At 39.0% G+C, this 21,577-nt stretch overlaps 1 protein-coding gene and 1 long non-coding RNA gene across 10 annotated transcripts in view; one reads left to right on the forward strand and one right to left on the reverse strand.

The window, feature by feature from the left end:
- The window catches only part of LOC126335315 (ubiquitin carboxyl-terminal hydrolase 45), a 159,193-nt gene extending 147,373 nt beyond the window's left edge, over window positions 1–11,820 (forward strand). For all 7 annotated transcript variants that reach the window (XM_049998466.1, XM_049998469.1, XM_049998471.1 and 4 more), the window contains exon 15: window positions 11,456–11,820. In XM_049998466.1, the coding sequence (XP_049854423.1) occupies window positions 11,456–11,695 (240 nt within the window). In that variant the 3' untranslated portion in view covers window positions 11,696–11,820. The remainder of the gene's footprint in view (window positions 1–11,455) is intronic.
- Window positions 11,821–11,918: 98 nt separating this feature from the next.
- Window positions 11,919–14,652, reverse strand: LOC126335316 (uncharacterized). 3 transcript variants are annotated; one of them, XR_007564855.1, is made up of 3 exons: window positions 14,629–14,652; window positions 14,277–14,426; window positions 11,919–14,224 (listed from the first exon to the last, which is right to left on the reverse strand). It is a non-coding gene; the product is annotated as an uncharacterized LOC126335316 (long non-coding RNA). The 3 variants fall into 3 exon arrangements; XR_007564854.1 differs by lacking the exon at window positions 14,629–14,652 and adding an exon at window positions 14,503–14,528 and having other exon boundaries at window positions 14,302–14,426; XR_007564853.1 differs by lacking the exon at window positions 14,629–14,652 and adding an exon at window positions 14,503–14,528.
- Window positions 14,653–21,577: the final 6,925 nt, after the last annotated feature.

Consider the following 21,577-nt stretch of genomic DNA (forward strand, 5'->3'; position numbering starts at 1 on the left):
TGGTTTGATGCAGCTCTCCCAGAAATGACTTCCTGACACTTAAATCTATATTCGATGTTAACAAATTTCTCTCCTTCAGAAACGCTTTCCTTGCTATTGCCAGTGTACATTTTATATCCTCTCTACTTTGACCATCATCAGTTATTTTGCTCTCCAAATAGCAAAACTCTTTTACTGCTGTAAATGTCTAATTTCCTAATCTAATTCCCTCAGCATCACCTGACCTAATTCGACTACATTCCATTATCCTCGTTTTGCTTTTGTTGATGTTCACCTTGTACCCTCCTTTCAAGACACTGTTCATTCCATTCAACTGCTCTTCCAAGTCCTTTGCTGTCTCTGACAGAATTACAATGTCATCGGCGAACCTCAAAGTTTTTATTTGTTCTCCATGGATTTTAATACCTACTCCGAATTTCTCTTTTGTTTCATTTACTGCTTGCTCAATATACAGATTGAATAACATCGGGGAGAGGCTACAACCCTGTCTTGCTACCTTCCCAATCACTGCTTCCCTTTCATGTCCCTCGACTCTTATAACTGCCATCTAGTTTCTATACAAATTGAAAGTAGCCTTCCGCTCCATGTGTTTTGCCCCTGCCACCTTCAGAATTTGAAAGAGAATATTCCAGTCAACATTGTCAAAAGCTTTCTCTAAGTTTACAAATGCTAGAAACGTAGGTTCGCCTTTCTTTAATCTTTCTCCTAAGACAAGTCGTAAGGTCAGTATTGCCTCACGTGTTCCAGTATTTCTACGGAATCCAAACTAATCTTCCTCGAGGTCAGCTTCTACTAGTTTTTCCATTCATCTGTAAAGAATTCGTGTTAGTATTTTGCAGCTATGGCTTATGGCTTATTAAACTGACAATTCGGTAATTTTCACATCTGTCAACACCTTCTTGGAATTATTATATTCTTCTTGAAGTCTGAGGGTACTTCGTCTATCTCATACATCTTGCTCACCAGATGGTAGAGTTTTGTCAGACCTGGCTCTCCCAAGGCCGTCAGTAGTTCCAATGGAATGTTGTCTACTCCGGGGGCTTTGTTTCGACTCAGGTCTTTCAGAGCTCTGTCAAACTCTTCACGCAGTATCGTATCTCCCATTTCGTCTTCATCTACATCCTCTTCCATTTCCACAATATTGTCCTCAAGTACATCGCCCTTGTATAGACACTCTACATACTCCTTCCACCTTTCTGCTTTCCCTTCTTTGCTTAGAAATGGGTTTCCATCTGAGCTCTTGATATTCATACAAGTGGTTCTCTTTTCTCCAAAGGTCTCTTCAATTTTCCTGTAGGCAGTATCTATCTTACCCCTAGTGAGATAAGCCTCTACATCCTTACATTTGTCCTCTACCCATCCCTGCTTAGTGATTTTGCACTTCCTGCCGATCTCATTTTTGAGACGTTTGTATTCCTTTTTGCCTACTTCATTCACTGCATTTTTATATTTTCTCCTTTCCTCAGTTAAATTCAATATTTCTTCTGTTACCCAAGGATTTCTACTAGCCCTCGTCTTTTTACCTTCTTGATCCTCTGCTGCCTTCACTACTTCATCCCTCAAAGCCACCCATTCTTCTTCTACTGTATTTCTTTCCCCATTTGTGTCAATTGTTCCCTTATGCTCTCCCAGACTCTCTGTACAACCTCTGGTTCTTTCAGTTTATCCAGGTCCCATCTCCTTAAATTCCCACCTTTTTGCAGTTTCTTCAGTTTTAATCTACAGGTCATAACCAATAGATTGTGGTCAGAGTCCACATCTGCCCTTGGAAATGTCTTACAATTTAAAACCTGGTTCCTAAATCTCTGTCTTACCATTATATAATCTATACAAATATCATAGGTTGTGCAAAAAATAAGAGTCCTGTACAATATTGTCAGTTCTCAAAGAATTCAAAACTTTGTATACCCTTCTTTTTTCCTGGCTCAGCATCACTGAGAAGTCTTTGACTCTAATTATGCATTACTTTTCACTTCCTTTAGTCATATTTTCCTAATCTCAGCAATTATGATATCTCAACTGTCCTTACCTTGATCAGTGTAAGCAAAAGGAATATCGTTATACACATCGTGTTTACCTAAATGTAAGCCGACCTTGAATGCAGGCTACACTCCAGAAACGAGACTCAAAGGAAAAAGAAATTACCCTAGTTTCAAGCCAAACTTATGAATCAAATATGAGTTACCATATAATGGATAAAGTATAAAGTGGCCCCACGTCTTAGGGATTTGCGGGGAGTTGTACGTGTTATGTAATAATTCATATAGAATTAAATGCAGCTACTGTTACATCGCAAACACTGACAACAGTGAGTATTCACAATATGTATCAAAATATTTCAACTGGAACTAGGGCAGCTGGGGCCACTGAGACTTTTATAGACTGTACCACAGCATGTGTTAGTTTTTCCATATCACATGAATGTCATCTGAAGTAGTAGTTTTTTTTTTTTCCCCCTCCTTCTTCCAATGAAATAGTGTTTTCATCCAAGAAAGTTACATTTTGGCCTGACAGAGTATCACATTTGATTTAAAGGATATAAACTGAGTGAAGACCAGTCCACGTATTCAGGACACTGATTTGTATCATCTCTTGTAGTGGTTAGACAGCGTACTTTACTAGATTACTTTTTAACATTGTAAACAGTATAATTTGTCTACACACAATCATTTCCAACACAAATGATCCACACAAAGTGTGAACTGTAAGTATTGTCATCACTGCAGAAAATCTTTCTCCTGCAGTGTCTCCTATGCCTGTCACTGTTGCTTGGCAAACAAGCTAGAGTGCGACTGTGTAGAATACAGGTGGCTGTAATTACAAACTACATTCGGGTGGTCTGTGAAGGGTGACATCACAGGCGAGTCTTACTGGACTGGACTGGAAAACAGTGGAATTTCTTGTTACATCGTAAATATTGGCAGTATTGAGAAATGTATTGACGTACTAAGTTGGTGCATAAGTTAGTAGCATTTTTATTTTGCATGTTAGTGTTCCTGTTGTGAGTTTGTTTATAGATTGCCATTTTTTATTTGTAGTTCACTGTTGCTATTTTGAGTTACATATTGTCATTTTGTGGTAGTGAACGGAGCTGTGGACACTAGAAAATTAAGTGCCAGGTGGAAAATTCAGAACATTTCTGACATGTTCTTGTGTCAGAGTTCAAGAGAGGGGTGACGGCAGCAGAGGCTGTGTCTGGGGATAATGCCATTGGACAGAGCACAGCAAGAAAATGGTTTTCTTGTTTTAAGGAGTATCTTTTTGACATTAGTGACTCTCCCCGTTCAGGAAGACCTTTGGGGTTTGATGAAGGTCATTTAAATGCATTAATCCAGAACAATCCGCGTGAGTATGAGAACTGGCAAGTGTGATGAACTGTGATCATGCCACCAATGTGCAAGATTTGCATGTTAGTGGGGAATGTTTAGAAATTGAGTTTATGGGTACCAAATGCTATAAGCCAAAATCAAAAATCAGCAGTTGGCCATATGTGCATTGTGAACAACACTGACCATTCGTATCCTGCACCATTACTGGTGACGAGAAATGGTGTCTTTACGTTAACGTAACGAAAAGAAAGGAAGCACCAGTTGCCTGAAGTGATGTTGCTCCATTCTGCTAGACCAACAAAAAACACTGAACAGGAGTTGGGTTGGGAAGTCATTCGGCACCCACCTTACACCTAATCTTCCACCATCAGATTTTCACTTTTTCTACTCTTTATTGAAAACAGCCTTCAAAGAGCTTCCTTTCCAGGTGAAAATGCACTCCAAACATGGCTCAACGAGTTCATCTCAAAACCACATGATTTATAGTCGCAGATCCAAAAAGTTACCCAATGTTGGCAAACAGTTGTAAATAGTGAAGGAAAATATGTCGTTGATGACTAAAGTCTTTGTTGTGTTTATTGAACTTATGGGAAAATGCAACAAACTTGTGCACCAACCCAGTTCATTGACATGACAGCTTCTGAATGGAGCTGGAGCTGTCAAAATGTAAAACTGTATTTATCGTGCTTGCCAACTTCTGCACATTTGTGCAGGTTTGATGGTGTGTGTGTGGGGGAGGGGGGGGGGGGCGTGTTTTTAAGATGTGTTTTTACTGGTATAAATATATGAAAAACTGCTAAATTCAAAGGTGAGCAATATTAAATTTGAATTTCCCACTTGATAAAAAAATAATTAACTTAAGTACTCGAAACACTAACAAAATGGCTTCTGTGGCAAAGTAACTATGTACAGCAGCTTCTAGCAACATTTTTTGGAACTTTCTTAGGTTTTGCCCCTGAATCTAAGCCACAGACACATTTTGGACCATGAAAATCATAAAGGAGGTCAGAATCAAACAATAGAAAATCCAGAATGGAATGTAACAATATTATGAAAGGGAAGTTGCTACTCACCATATAGCAGAGATGCTGAGTCGCAAATAGGCACAACAAAAAGATCGTCACAAATAAAGTTTTCGGCCATTAAGGCCTTCGCCAACAATAGTTGAAACACACACACACACACACACACACACACACACACACACACACACACACACACACACACTTGACTGCAGTCTCAGGCAACTGAGAAAAGGTCAGCTTGCATTTGCGTTAATATGATAACTGCTGCTCAGTGCATTGAAGAATTCAAAGAAATGCAAGCTTTCATTAAGCAGGAATTCAATTAGTTACCAGCTGGCTACCTAATGGCATTTTACAACTGACCATCCTATAGATCATCATTTCTCATGATCAGATTGGGAAACAAAAACTAATTTATACATCTATGGAAAACAACATGACCTCAACAACTTTTTTGGTCCTGTCTTCCTCAGTTGCGTATAATATTTTGGTTTACTGATAATTTTTACTTATGGACTGTCGGACAGCAACTGAATAAAACACTACTTTAGTGTCATATGCGTTTCACCTTTATTTTCTACAAGGCATCATCAGTGGCAGGTTGCATGGACAATTTCTTACATATTAAGCTCCTGTTGCATTTTTGGTGTTGTTGTTCTTCTTATGAATGCCAGTTTGCAGTTTTTCCCCCCACATACCACAACACTATGAACTGAACGCTTGTATCAACGTGTTTTATTCATCTATCTTGACATAGAGTTAAATAAAAATTGTATGTGTGTGGGTAATGTATGGCAGGCAACGAAACTGTTATTTACAGTTGAAATAATGCTTTTAACACAAAGAAATACAAGTTGATGATTGTCAGCTGAAACTAAACACTTGCAAACACACACATAATTGACACTATCCTTTTGTGCACAACAATTTAAGCTCTGTGCTTACTCACTGACAGATGGACATAGCAGCTGACTTTCACATTTCTGCTCCTGTTGAGGATGCCAGGCAACTGCTGTGTGCTTCAGTTATTTCATAACAGCCGGCAGCATGTTGGTGGCGAGATTTAAACAGAGCAACTGCGCAGTCCCTCCATGCAGCATTGACTCCATGGAGGCACAGTTGGTGGCGACTACCAGAGTGAGCGCCCTCCTGGGCTGGCACATCCCCCACCTTCTAGACTGCAGATGAGGCGAGGTGCGGTGGTAATGATTACTCCATCACCAGAACCCCCATTCCGTGATGTCTGAGTGCAACGAATGTGGAAACAATCACACGGCACAGTGTCTGTATGCCTGACAAGAAACTAAAGCACACACACCATGTAACACTCTTAAATTTTAAATGTTGCAATTATGAAATGCCAAAAGAAAGAAAATTTTACTGTTAACTATAAGGACAGTCTACATTGCTGCTAGCTTAACACACATTCAGTATTTTAACACATCAGTACATAATTATTAAATAAATCACTGTTCATAAACATTTGACAGTTATTCTTTTCGTAAGTGCGTCAGGATTCTTGTGGCTGTATAGTGCACAACACATCATTTCGACCTCTTCATCTTCCTCTTTCTTTTCCATTTCCACTGCATAATATTTATGTTTTTGTAAGTGATCTGCCTATTCTGCTTTGCGCCATTCTGCGCAATCTTTTCTCCTTTTATTTCTTCCTCTGTTTCTGTCCACCTCTTGCAGAGCCATAATTATCACACGTCTTTGCAGTGGTAATCGCACCTTCTCTTATTCCTTTTACTTGTATTTTCTCTAGACTTCATTGCTTCTTGTCTATTCTGTTTTGTGCGGGTCTTCCTTGCATCTATCTACAGTACCAGTTATTGCACCAGTTAGATGAACACAAACTTTGAGCAGTAGGCGTTGTGTCGTCCTGCATACAGTGTTGTTCTCTTTATACTGAACTTCAAAATACTGAGTTTTTCCAAAAAGTCTGTTTACATTTTGTCATATCTCTGGTAATATGGATGGTCGCAAATAAAATTTAAACTCTCATCTTTTGTTCTTTTAGACCAATATGTATTTAAGAACACCTCAATCTCTTTATATGACGAAATTTCATTTCCTTGCTCCCCAAACAACATGTATTCAAGTTTCTTCTCTTGATCTAACAAACTCTGACATTTCTCTTGTAAATCCCGTGTTTGTTTTTTAACAGTCTGCTCCAGTTTCTTTGTGGTGACAATCTTCGTATCCTCTGCTTGAATATTCCATTTCAAAATACATTCTTTATCTACTGACAATACATCTGAATCTGCACTGAGAATGTGTACAACCAGTAAGGTCTCTGCATCATCTGCTTGATCCTTCTGTTTAAGATTACATTCTTCATAGACCGACAATGCAATACTATCACAGTCTGTGCTTGTACTAGTCATTTCTTCATCTAAGATTGCAGTACCTGTCATTCTGCATGACATGTGAAGTTTAGAACTAGGTATTTCAATTAACAGGTCAGTGACTGAAGTTGCTTCTAATTGTGACTCCACTGGTAATGAACAGGTGCTTTTTGCGTTTCATGACATACAAGGTGTGTCCAAATAATTCCGGAACATTCGTAATTTCTCGCCAATAGTATGTTGGAGCACAATGCATATGCCTGTGTTTAATGTGTAACTGTTGGAAGTTTCATTGTTGTATGTCTGTTAGTTATTGTTCAGTGCTGTATATCGCACAGTTTGTGAATTTCGAGATGGCAGAGTTAGAGGAGAAACACATCTGCATTAAATTTGTGTGAAACTAGTGAAGACCTGTATAGACACGCATCAAATGATACCGGAAGTCTAAGGTGGTGAGCGCTTAAGTCATACTCGCTACAGATGGTGGAAACGGTTTAAAAAAGGGCCGGACAGATGTTAAAGATGACATCTATTGATGGTGCTCATGTCAGGAACATCAACGAAATTGTGCATGTCAACCAAAGACTGACTGCCCGAGGGATTGCAGAAGAATGTAACATTTCATTTGGATCATGTCACGAAAACCTGACACGTCATTGTGGAATGCATTGTGTTGCCACAAAGTTTGTCTCGTGAATTTGCAGCTGGAAGTTTGCGTGATCCAGGAAGAGGCATAGCAAGACTGTTTCCGGAAGTGTGTCAGTTGTGGAGGAGAATACTTAAAAGGAGACCATGTAGAATAAGTGAAAGGTAAGAATAGAAAAATATTGTGGACAGAGTTCCAGAATTTTGTGAACAGATCTCGTATGTGTGTTTCTCTTTGTGGCTCTCTTCAGATATTGTCGCTGTTTCTTCTCTACTTTCCTTAACAATTTATTTTACTTCATCACCAATTTCCATTTGACTTTCTTCCACTTTAGTTACCTCAACCAGCAGTTTGATGTTTCTTCAGATGCTTCTACTTGTTTTGTTTCCAGGGTCACTGCAACTAACTTCTCTATCTTCTTTAATTATATATAAAGTCCCTGCCTCTTTCCTAACCCGTCTCCTCCACCTCCTTTATCTTTAATTTTCATGTTCCCCTAATTTATTTGTGCATTTCTCTTCACCGTGTCCCCAAGATATGGATATCTGTGTTATTAAAACTGGTTACCTCCCTTGCCTCTGCCTTTTCTTTCTCTGTCAAATGAATTCCTGAAACGCTAATTACTGGTACTTGTTCCTTTTCTGGTGACATTTTTATGGTTGAAAGTCAAAAAGTACAAAACACAAGTCTTTCTAACTTCATTCACATGAAATTCACCACATGCCTAATGATTCTAAATGTTCGTCTACAGCAGCAGTTTTAAACTACATACAATTGGCGTTACTGCGGCAGCTGTTGGTTGCTGTGTAATGGTGTGATTCTGCAGACCGCAGCTTTTGTCTTATTGAGATGGTTGTCTCAGACCACTGCAATCCAAGATGTAGAATTCCTCAACTTATCTCAAACCACTGCGCTCCAGGATTCTGTAGATTTCGGTTTCACAGGTGATTCTGTTGAAAATGATGTTCTCCCTTTGGAGTGTTGTTCCGTTATCAGTTTTTTTTCTCATTCCTGACTTTCGAATTGCTATTCTGTACTAGAAAATGTAAAGCTGCATAATATTCTTCTCGAAAGAGCAGTCATCCTTCATGTGGCACCAGACATAAAGCTCTGTTGTCGTCTTTTCAGTTTATTTTTTTGTAGGTTAATTTTTGCAGCTGTCGGGCTGTAGTATGGCAGCTCTGCACAGAGAACCCACTTCATTATGAAATAAATCTATGTTCCTAATATGAACTTAGGTCTCTTATACATTCCAAATATTAAAGTTATTCAGTTGAAAAATTGAAAATCTAACTTTGAAATAATAGTAAAAGTCAAATGACTTTATTTTATTGTCCCCTTAGCACATAACTCACTTCTCTAACAATGTCTAAACTCGTCCAGTCTTTTGCTAACAGTTAAGCTCATTTCACTTTCGTTCTGAAGTAACCATTGCATTTCCACATTAATTAAACAGTAATCACTGATCACAGAAGCCCAGAAGCCTTCACATTTACATTCTACTATCAAAATTTTCCTCCATGACAATTACTGATTCACAAACATGTCACTGTTTGAACCTAAACTTCATAATTATTCCCACACACCTTTCCTTGCAGCAACTAAATTCTTATAATACTTTTCTTCTACGATATGACATAAAACTTTCAACTCGTGTATCTTTCTGCCAAATTTTACATGTTATTTATCCACGACACAACTGCTCGCAATTGCTCTGTGCGGAAGCCCGACAGTCACTATCTGCCCACAGTGAGACAGCATGTGGCCACTACTGCTTGGGCGTTGTTGTCATTATTCAGTAAACAATGCTTCCTCCATGGAAGAGGCACACTCAGCTTCGAAAGTTCCAGAAACCAGTGATAAGTAAGGAGTATGTCATTGATATGTTAAAACATCAAAGATAACAGTACTGCTTCCAACTGTTTTCTCTATCTGGGTGATGTTTGTGGGTAGAGTCATCATCCAGAGTAGACAGCATCATAGCGGATATTTTGGCATCAAGAAAGTACCCAGTGTATCAGCCAGTGTTTGTGAGGATCTGGCTGGCAGTCTCCTCAGACAGACCGCAGTTTAGTACCAATTATTATGGTCTTAGGTACTTTCCCTTGGTTACTCCACGAGGGGAAAACAAAACTGTAAGCTTTGCAATCAATTATTCTCCTCATATTCTAGTTTGCCCCCAAACATATGCAGTGTCTTTTGTCTCTACTAAATTAATGCTTTTTGTTGGAGGCTATTGAAATCTTACTAGGTGAACTCTCTTTCTCTTGGCAAATTACGAAGTGATTTCATCTTAATTAAGAGTCAGATCCTATCTTTTTCTGGCTGTAAACAACTTGTAAATATCTTGGTGATGTTCCTGTTACCAACACAATCCCCATAACAACCTGAACGTGGTACAGTGATTAATTTTTCACCAGGACCCAACACTGTAAATGAACGAAGAACTACGGATATACTCAGGGATGGTATGTACAAATTAACTTTCCCATGGAGTCGATAGGCCCTCCTCTCTCTAGGTTCCTGCATCACCAACTTTGGGAACCACTCACCGCACCTGGCTGGGGAGGCAGCATCCTCCTGTGGCAAATACTGGTGACAGAGCTCAGTCTCAATAACCATCTTCCTGGAACTCTGCAGATCAGAGTGTCGACACCAGCCGGTACCTGGAAGAGCCACGGACTGAGAGTCCCAGGGCTGCCTATTGTTATTTCATTCCTACACCTATAGTGGATAAGCCCTCTCAAGAAAAAAAGGTTGTGAAAGGGGAGGAGGAGGAGGAGGAGGAGGAGAAGAAATCTCAGGACAAAGTGACTCTGAACAGATTTTCATATGTTTTCCAGGCCCACTGGTGACATACAGTGATCCTGAGACTTGACCTTTCCTCCTGGCTGGTTCACACCTAACCAAGACACCCTCAGCCTGGCAATCCGGTGGAATAGCAATGGATATTAATGGCACCTGCTGGAACGAAAACTATAATTTCTTCTTGTACTAAGATTTGTGTTGTTCTCAGAGTCACCCTTAGTGGTACCATAGTTTCCTTCACCTTTGATTATTTCATAGAAATGACAGACAAATCTTTAATCTTTTAAAGCAAATGAAGCATTGTACTGCATCGCAATGTCACTTCATAATTCAGACTAGGGATTGACGCCGTTCTGCAATACAACGGATGTTTGGCAACGACAGCGAGAAACTACTGTATAGACCAGGTGGGGGCAAGTCTTGCACACTGTTCATACTTCTTACCTTAAGCTATGACACACACCAACAGGGACATTATTGTGTTGATAATGCTGCACAAATTCTTATGCCGTGTTTGTTGCTTGTTTCTGCCAGCATTGTTTTCTATAATAACGCAATATTTCAAACCAATACAAATTTTATGTGTAAAAATAACTTCTTTTTAAAAAAGGTTTATTTTAAAACAAAAAATTTTAACACTGCTGCTATAGTTAATAGATATTTCGGGTTTTTTACTCAGTTATTAGTAAAAAATAAAATGTACCTCTTATAGCTGAGCTCAAACAAATAACGAAAAATACCGTTTATTCAGAATTCAAATATCAGTATCGGTTTTAACCATTCAGTATTTTCCCATCCCTAATTCCAGCTATGATTATTGATATTGTAGTAAGAGAACCTTGCATTTTTGTGTTTCATTGAGTGCACAGTTTTAAATTTGTTTTATAAACATTTAAAGCAAGTGCTAGTCTTTGCACCCCTGTGAAAAATTACAGTAAAGTTCATCGCCCATGTATAATTTTGCAAAGTTATTCCTCCTTTCAGGTATTTCACATCTCTTATGTCAATTTAGATTACATTTTTTGTGTCTTTTTAAAGCAAGCATTCATTAAAATATTGCATATTTGTTGGCATTGTCAAGACTTCTCATTTCTTTTTCTCAAAAAATATGATAAGACATCCTAGGTTTTCTCACTTTTGAAACAGTAGTGCTGTAACTGTTATGTAGAATTTCTGCAGGAGGTTGTAACCTGTATGTGAAACTTTGAGAGCAATAGTAATATGTCCAAACACGTGTCTAATGTGTAATTGTAAGTTGTCACAAACCTGTAGACAAATAAACATTTTTGATTACAGGTGCGACCAACACTATCGGAAGATGATTACCGTTGGTCATTTGTCCCCACATCACAAGGCTCCCACAGAAATAAATCTCAGGCAATGAAGAGCCAAGCACAAGGCACTGCAGAAGGTGGAACGTTCACTCCGCCACCAGGTCGCTGGTATTATGTCAGTGACTCTAGAGTGAGAGAAGTTGAAGAAGAGGTTGTGATGCGCAGTCAGGCATATATGTTGTTTTATGAGCGCATTTGGTAGCAGGTGAAGACTGTGTGTTTGTGAGTTCTTCAGTGGTGTGCAAGGTGATGGCATTTATTTGCCAGCGTGTATCAATTATTTTGTTGGAAGATATTTATTTGTTATAATGATTTAGTTCTATGAATGTAAGATTACAACACCCGAAAAGAAATACCCCTACATTTTTGAACAGAACTATTTTAATTCCTCCACATGTAGTAAACTGTGAACTGTGTGAGTGTGTGTGGGGGGGGGGGGGGGCGCACACATGGACGCGTACCGTATCTTTTACACTGTTTTCTTGCAGATTCTTCTGAGGATTTTGTTATGAAATTTTCTGAAGCATAGTAGCCATTAAGGTTTGATGTGTAGAAATGCTTTGTTGGTGGTATAGTCGTGTTGCTCAGAACGATGATCCTTTTCATTTGAGTGAATGTTGCATGATCAGTGTCAGATTTGATTCATTAGTACCTACCTTATAAGGAATTCTGTCCATGTTTGCCAAAACAGTTGAGGTTTCATCCATAAGAAAGTTCCTTCATGTCGTGCTGGCATTTCAGTTGTTGTTAATGTTGCTGTTGTGATGTGTTTTGCTACATAACTATTTTTTCTGTGTGCAGGAAAATCTCTGTGGTAGTTGACATTATTTTTGAGTCAGAAAGACTGGTGTAATTGTTGTGTAGCTCTGGGCAAGTAGTTAGTGTTTTGACTGAGGCCATCTGTCTTCTTATCTTTATGTAATGGAAAAATGATACATTGTTCTGTTGTATTTGAGAACACTTCTTTTTTGTGTTGTTTGGTTTTATATCAGTTCTCAAAAATGAAGTGTTAGCTGATATGGCATTTTTCTGTCTGTATTTATATTCCTCTTGCTATGTACTACTGAGTTATGCTGTGTGCAGAGAGCTGTGTGATAAGAAAGTCATTAATTATTACAGCTAAGAACAAAATGGGAAACTGAATGTAGATAAGAGGAGAATTTTACAAAATTATGTGTTTGTGAAAGTTCAGTTATTCAAACAGTGTTAATGAGAAATTTCTAAGAAAACATCTCGGGGAATGTGTTCATTTATTGAACTTGATTATAAATTCTGTAGATGTTTAAAAGGATGAAGTAATGAAGTGCAAGTTACAGAAAAGAGAAAGTACAGAATAAAATTCATTTTATAGTTACAGTATTCCTTTCTTCACATGTTTCATATAAATTGAAAGTACCAGATGTTGTCACAGAGATGAAGCAATGTGATAGCAGTAAGTCTCAGTGAAGAGTTTATAACAAGAAAGACAGTTTCATATGAAATGATAGAAAAAATGTTGCTCTTTAACAGATGGAAAATTGGCCAATCTCTATGAATGCTACAAGAAAAGAAAAACGGAAGGAAAAAAAAAATTGATGATGACAAGCAAATACTAAGTCCACATCTCAAAATTGTTATGTAACTGGCCATTATTTCTGAACTGCAGGTACTTTTTCTCTGTGTTTTCTGATCTATGCTACTCAATTGTTTACTGAAGGAAACGGTTTTCAGAAGTTGTGCTGGCTAAATTAGTTATAACTAAATATTTATACAGTTTAAAAATAAATTCATTGAAATGTATTGCATACTTATGTCCATTGTTGTATAAAATATTTCTGAAATTTTGTGTTCTATATGAATGTGAGTTATGTGAAGGTATGTCTTTAAAAAAGTGGAAATAAGTGTGATGAACAAAGACATTTGATGTAGTAAGATGGAAGTTCTGGACACTAGTGGTCAGTAATATGCTGTGTGTGTGTGTGTGTGTGTGTGTGTGTGTGTGTGTGTGTGTGTGTGTGTGTGTGTGTGTGTGTGTGTGGGCGCGCGCATATGTGCGCATAATGATGTGACCGTAGAATTATTTGCCTTGTTAAAGGTACAAAGCAGTTTAGCAGTTTGAACATAAATTGCAGTTATATTGTCATTTCCTGGCAGTAAATTAGTTCGATGATTTTTAACAATGATATGAGGAGCTGAAGGTACCTGACCAACTCTGAAGAGGAGGATTTTGTATTGAGATTGAAATTGTGAAAACCAGACTTTTATATGATAACTTACATAAACTATTTGACACGATACAGTGAATGAGAAAATATTGGTATTTTATACTGTGTGATAAGTGGCATGTCATTCATTTCATATGGAAATATTGTGATGATGTAGATTCACGAGAGAATGTGTCACTATTTAAAATTTGTTTGCGACACTTGAAGTAGATGATGTTAGCATGGTGGCATGTTAAGTGTAAAATCTAAATTTCACTGTCTGTGTTTGTATGCACAATCGCTATGTACTGTGCCTAAACAACTACTGCAGATCTGAATGGATATGTGTGACATAACACTATTATGATTGTAGTAATTCCATCTCCCTACACATGACCAATGGTGCATTATTGTTTGTATGAAAAGGACCAGCACCATTATAGAAAATGGAAGACATGTGACTTTGCAGTGGCACACTGCTTAATGTTAAATTGGTTCAAGGGGTTGCTGTTTGATATATATATTTGACTCTCCCTCTCCGCCTCTACCTCCCCCCTCTCCCCTCTGCCTCTACCTCCCCCCTCTCCCCTCTGCCTCTACCTCCCCCTCTCCCCTCTGCCTCTACCTCCCCCTCTCCCCTCTGCCTCTACCTCCCCCTCTCCCCTCTGCCTCTACCTCCCCCTCTCCCCTCTGCCTCTACCTCCCCCTCTCCCCTCTGCCTCTACCTCCCCCTCTCCCCTCTGCCTCTACCTTCCCCTCTCCCCTCTGCCTCTACCTCCCCCTCTCCCCTCTGCCTCTACCTCCCCCCTCTCCCCTCTGCCTCTACCTCCCCCTCTCCCCTCTGCCTCTACCCCCCCCTCTCCCCTCTGCCTCTACCCCCCCCTCTCCCCTCTGCCTCTACCCCCCCCCTCTCCCCTCTGCCTCTACCCCCCCCTCTCCCCTCTGCCTCTACCTCCCCCTCTCCCCTCTGCCTCTAATCTCCCCCTCTCCCCTCTGCCTCTAATCTCCCCCTCTCCCCTCTGCCTCTATCTCCCCCTCTCCCCTCTGCCTCTATCTCCAGCTCCCCCTCCACCTCCCCGGATCTCCACCTCTCTTCCCCTCCCCCTATACCTCTCTTCACCTCCCTCCCTACCCCCTTCCCTTCCTCCCTACCCCTCTCCCCCTCCTTCCCTCCCTCCCTACCCCTCTCCCCCTCCTTCCCTTCCTCCCTACCCCTCTCCCCCTCCTTCCCTTCCTCCCTACCCCTCTTCCCCTCCTTCCCTCCCTCCCTACCCCCCTCCTTCCCTCCCTCCCTACCCCCCTCCTTCCTTCCCTCCCTACCCCTCTCCCCCTCCTTCCTTCCCTCCCTCCCCCTCCTTCCCCTCCCTACCCTTCTCCCCCTATCTCTCATTTATCCTTGTATTTATTTATTAGACCTTGTTATGTCTTTCTGACATGGTAGTCTGAGAGTTTCCTGCACACAGTTTTGCTTTTTTTTCTGGGAAAATAGTTGAAACATTATTAGCAGTGTTTTTCTTGTGGAAGAATATTGTTACAGTTTTGTGTTTAGGGTGCAGTTCCTGTGATGAAATGTCTTGACTGATAACTGCATTTTGCAGAGGAATTGTCTGTATTGTTGTATTTGATCTTATTTAAGGAGTTGTTTATTTATTGATGTATTGTAAGTTTTATTTAAGTGGCGTTACTTATAAGTAAACAGCTATTTTTATTTATATTGGTTTGTATATGTGCATTTCATACGATTTTTATGTCAGCATTAAATATATTTCATAATAATTAGCTCTGTGAAGTTTTAGATACATATACTTCTTGAGATTATTTTGAAATGTAACTTTATTACCTGAAATATATTTACATATGAGGGTGTTAGTGTTTTAATTTAACCAAGCCTGACATATTGGTGCTCTGAAACTATATTTATTGATACTTTAATTCATATTTAACTGCTTATTTCATTTATTCGGCAACAAGGAAAAAAGACAGGAAGGACAGGCTGATACATCACAACTATTGAGCCAGTGGACACTTATTCATGAGCTGTGGGATTTAATTCCTATCAGCTATCCTAATTCATTTTTAATCAATCAGTATGTATGAATGGTGAAGATGTGGCCATTTTCTGGTTTCTTTACAGGCCCAACTAAGCATTTGCTCAGCATTGAGGGTTTCACTCATCATTTGTTCTAAGTTCTAGTGGAGTGCGTCATCAGTCATCTGGATTACTAGTGCAACTGAGGCATTTAAGTGTTAAACCCAAAAATGAGAGATTTAATTGTAATTACATACGCTGTTTTATGAGTATTGTTTTCCACAGTTTCAGTTGGTCATTTAAAGTTGGTGGGATAATCTGTGTGCCTGGTAACTAAATATTTGTAACTTAGGTTCTACCATTGTTTGGTTAGAGAGATAACAACATCCCTAGTTGGCTGATGATTATTTCACAACATTCAGAATTCCTAAATGTTTGCTTATGGGGAAAATCAGTCAGTAATAACTTAACACTGGTTGATAATAGCACCAGACTGTTCAAATGTTTCAACAATATTATAAAAAGGATAGATTGCTACTCTCCATGAAGGTGACACATTGATTTGCAGACAGGCACAGTGAAAAGGATGTTACACAAGAGTCTTTTCTTTGTACCTGTCTGCAGCTCAATGTCATCTTTATGGTGATATTATTGTTGATATTATTTAGCTTGCATTTATCGTGAGGCTCTTGCCCAACACAAAGTCCCAAGCGACTGCAAGAGAGTGCAAGTGACTCCTGTGTATAAGGAGGATGAAAGAATGGACTTGCTAAGTTACAGACCAATGTCCTTAACATCGATTTTCTGCAGAATTCTTGACTGTATTCCGATTTTGAATCAGAATCAACAGAATTTTAGAAAACATGTCTTGTGCAGCAGTCAGCTTCTCACATGATACACTGCTAATTAGAGATGAAGGGCAATAGGCAGATTCCATATTCCTAGATTTCCGAAAAGCATTTGAGATGATGCCCCACTGCAAACTGGTAACGAAGGTACAAGCACATGGAAGACGTGAGTGGCTTGAAGACTTTTTAAGCAACTGACATTTATGTCTCAAAATTTTAAACAAGGCTGACAGGGGTAACCATAAACAGATTTTCAATGTATGAAGTATACAGCCAGCTGGCTGCATGCATTTAATGTAAAAACCTTGACTAGGTTTTGATATCAGTAAGAGTATCTTTGGTAAGAAGTCATGAATTACGTGACACCATGTGACTTCCTTCTGAAAAAGATACTCTTGCTAGTATCGAAACTTGGTCAAGGTTTTTACATTAAACTTAGGCAGCCGGTGGCTGTATATTCCATATACAGAGACAAGAGTATTGTCAGGAGTGCCCGAGGGAAGTGTAATAGTGCAACACCGAAAATGCAGGATGCATGGCACCTGCTACCAATTATTAATTTTTTTATTGTATGTAAATATTTGGAATGTAAATGCTTTCTTTTAATGGGTAAGGACATTGCTTCACTGTATGTGTAAATTTAGATAGAAGTCTGTTGACATTTCATTGTATTTATCTGTGTCCTACTGTGAAACTTATAAGCTCTGGGAAAAAGCCAAAGAAATTGTTATTTGCATCGACTAGTAACCATAATAGCAGTGCTTGTGCGTTGTAGAATCTTTGTGTAGGGAGTTGTTGCACAGAGCACATGGAGAGTGTGGGAGACGGGTTCCAGTGCTTGTAGTGTACGGAAGTGTGGTGTTAACGCTCTCGCAGTTGAGTGTACCATTTTTGGCAGCAGCATGTACGCGTGTCAGCCAGATGTCTAGAGCAGGAGTACGGACAGTGGATGGGCAAAAGTGGCTGTATTAGTTAAGATTGCCCGTTTCTATAATCAGCCTTGGCTCCACAATATGCTACCATCATCAACAACAACAGCAGCAGTTCCAGCAACACAGTTTTGTCATTTGCTCCGAGTTTTGTCATATGTACAGCACTGAAGTAAGACTGTTCATAGGTAGAAAGTATTAATGGTTAACCCAGGAGCACAACTGAATGTGATTTGATTGAGAAGATTATTTATTTAAATAATAATCAGTTAAACTCATGGTGATTGTGTCCTCATTGCCCCCAGACATAGTTACCAAGCAGAATCCTTGTTCCTTTTTTTCCCTAATATGCTAACTGAGTTTCATGAGAAACAAATTGAATAGTTACAGATAATTTATTAATGAATAATTTCTCTTTTAAGAATTTTAGCTTCAGTCTAATTTCAATTAACTGTTGTACAACAGATGCTTCAATATATGACCAAAGTAAAGCAATTTCATTTTTCAAGATTGAGAATCAATCACTGGAAAAAAATCCAAATCTAAAGAAATGCACAAATTAAGAGTGCGGAAGTTTTATTTATTTTACATATAGCATGGAGCACATGACTGTTTGATTTGGTACGTATTCTAGTATTTAATTCTGTTCAAGTCAGTAAAAAAGGCTCAGTTGTTCAGACAATAATATGAAATCCAATTTTCAAAATAAGTAACGGCAAAGTAAAAAGTGCTTGCTTTTCTTTTCTAAATTTCTTTGATGACTTTACGCTGAGGTCACTGAAAGTCATTGTTTATGTAATGAAGTTCAGTACTAACATACAGTTTAATTGCATACTTTCAAATTATTACTTGACTGCCTTTTTCAACATAATGCCAAACATAATGGAAGAGTGACTTCCCAGTTTTCTTTATCATTACATACTCACTTAAAATTAGTGTTAAAAAAAATTCTGACAACCTTTAGTTACTATGTCAATGTTTAATAATACATATTTTTCTTTCCCCGTCATCTTGTACAGGATTTTGGATGCAAATTGCCTGGCGACCGTTAATTACTTCCTTTTCTTTCATTAGTGTAACTTTTGGATTCATGATCAATGGTACCCCTTTCTGTCCAGTGTTGTTCATGAGTGAATGCACAAAATAACTTTCATTTTCCGAATTATAGCCCTGTTTGGTTTAATTACTTTTATTTTAAGTAGACTTTCCATCAGAAGGGTAGGTTGTACACTTTCCTCCTACTTACTGGTATCACTTCTTCGGAAAAGATAGCCTTATACAATTACAAAAAATCCATTAGGAATACACGTGATCCACGGTCATATTTTATATTGCAAGCATGGTTGGCCGATTAGTCAGAGGGAGGTTACAATAGGACCACTGTTTTCTATATAAGTAAATGATCTGGTGGACAGGGTGAGCAGCAATCTGTAGTTGTTTGCTGACGATGCTGTGGTGTGCAATAAGGTGTCAAAGTTGGGTGATGGTAGGAGATTATCAGATTTCTAGTTGGTGTGATGAATGGCTGCTATCTTTAAATGTAGAAAAATGTAAGATAATGCAGATGAGAAGGAAAAACAAACTCATAATGTTTGGATAAAGCTTTAGTAGGGTCATGCTTGACACAGTCACGGCATTTAAATATCTCAGCACCATGTTGTAAAACGATAACAAATGGAATGAGTATGTGAGGATTATGGTTGAAAACAAATGGTCGAGTTTGGGTTGGTGGGAGAATTTAGGGAAAGTGTGATGCATCTGTAAAGGAGACCAAATATAGGGTGCTAGTGTGATCTATTCTTGAGTGCTGCTGGAGTGTTTGGGATCTGGACAGGACACATTAAAATAAGACAATGAAGCTCTTCAGAGGCATACTCCTTGGCTTGTTACCCGTAGGTTCGAACAGTGTGCAAATATTGTGGAGATAATTCAAAAACTCAAATGGTGGGGGGGGGGGGGGGGGGGGGGGAGGCGACACTGTTGAGAAAATTTGGAGAACCATAATTGAAGCTGACTGCAGAATGATTTTATTACCACAAACATACATTTTGCCTAATGGCCACAAAGGTAAGATATGAGTAATGAGGGCTCATATTGAGGGATATAGACAGCTGTCTTCCCCTCACTAACTTTGCAAATTGAACAGGAAAGGAACTGAATAGTAGGGCTACAGGACACCCTCTGCCATGCACTGTACAGTGGCTTCTGGAGAATGTATATAGACGTCGATAATCCAACCAGGACTTCCTGTTGTTTGAATGTTCCAGTGCTTTTGCTGTCAATCTCAGCAGTACAAAGTTGTTGTTGTCGTTGTTGTTGTTGTTGTTGTTGTGGTCTTCAGTCCTGAGACTGGTTTGATGCAGCTTTCCATGCTACTCTATCCTGTGCAAGCTTCATCATCTCCCAGTACCTACTGCAGCCTACATCCTTCTGAAGCTGCTTAGTGTATTCATCTCTTGGTCTCCCCGTACGATTTTTACCCTCCACGCTGCCCTCCAGTACTAAATTGGTTATCCCTTGATGCCTCAGAACATGCCCTACCAACCGATCCCTTCTTCTAGTCAAACTCCTCTTCTCCCCAATTCTAATCAACACCTCCTCATTAGTTATGTGATCTACCCATTTAATCTTCAGCATTCTTCTGTAGCTCCACATTTCGAAATCTTCTATTCTTATCTTATCCAAACTATTTATCGCCCATGTTTCACCTCCATACATGGCTACACTCCATACAAATACTTTCAGGAATGACTTCCTGACATTTAAATCTATACTCGATGTTAACAAATTTCTCTTCTTAAGAAATGCTTTCCTTGCCATTGCCAGTCTACATTTTATATCCTCTCTACTTTGACCATCATCAGTTATTTTGCTCCCCAAATAGCAAAACTCCTTAACTACTTTGAATGTCTCATTTCCTAATCTGATTCCCTCAGCATCACCCAGCCTAATTCGACTACATTCCATTATCTTTGTTTTGCTTTTGTTGATGTTCACCTTGTACCCTCCTTTCAAGACACTGTTCATTCCGTTCAACTGCTCTTCCAAGTCCTTTGCTGTCTCTGACAGAATTACAATGTCATCGGCGAACCTCAAACTTTTTATTTCTTCTCCATGGATTTTAATACCTACTCCGAATTTTTCTTTTGTTTCCTTTACTGCTTGCTCAATATACAGATGGAATAGCATCAGGGAGAGGCTACAACCCTGTCTCACTCCCTTCCCAACCACTGCTTCTTTTTCATCTCCCTCGACTCTTATAACTGCCATCTGGTTTCTGTACAAATAGTAAATAGCTTTTCGCTCCCTGTAATTTACCCCTGCCACCTTCAGAATTTGAAAGAGAGTATTCCAGTCAACATTGTCAAAAGCTTTCTCTAAGTCTACAAATGCTAAAAACATAGGTTTGCCTTTCCTTAATCTTTCTTCTAAGATAAATCGTTGGGTCAGTATTGCCTCACGGGTTCCAGTGTTTCTACGGAATCCAAACTGATCTTCCCCGAGGTCGGCTTCTATTCAGCTCCCATCTCCTTAAATTCCCACCTTTTTGCAGCTTCTTCAGTTTTAATCTAAAGTTCATAACCAATAGATTGTGGTCAGAGTCCACATCTGCCCCTGGAAATGTCTTAAAATTTAAAACCTGGTTCCTAAGTCTCTGTATTAACATTATATAATCTATCTGATAGCTTTTAGTATCTCCAGGATTCTTCCATGTATACAACCTTCTTTTATGTTTCTTGACGATTAAGTTATGCTCTGTGCAAAATTCTACCAGGCAGTTTCCCCTTTCACTTATTAGTCCCAATCCATATTCACCTACTACGTTTCCTTCTCTCCCTTTTCCTACTCTCGAATTCCAGTCACCCATGACAATTAAATTTTTGTCTCCCTTCACTACCTGAATAATTTCTTTTATCTCATCATATAGTTCATCAATTTCTTCATCATCTGCAGAGCTAGTTGGCATATAGACTTATACTACTGTAGTAGGCATGGACTTTGTGTCTATCTTGGCCACAATAATGCGTTCACTATGCTGTTTGTAGTAGCTTACCCACAATCCTACTTTTTTATTCATTGTTAACCCTACTCTTG

This window comes from Schistocerca gregaria, chromosome 2 (assembly GCF_023897955.1).
Source record: "Schistocerca gregaria isolate iqSchGreg1 chromosome 2, iqSchGreg1.2, whole genome shotgun sequence".
Lineage (NCBI taxonomy): Eukaryota > Metazoa > Arthropoda > Insecta > Orthoptera > Acrididae > Schistocerca > Schistocerca gregaria.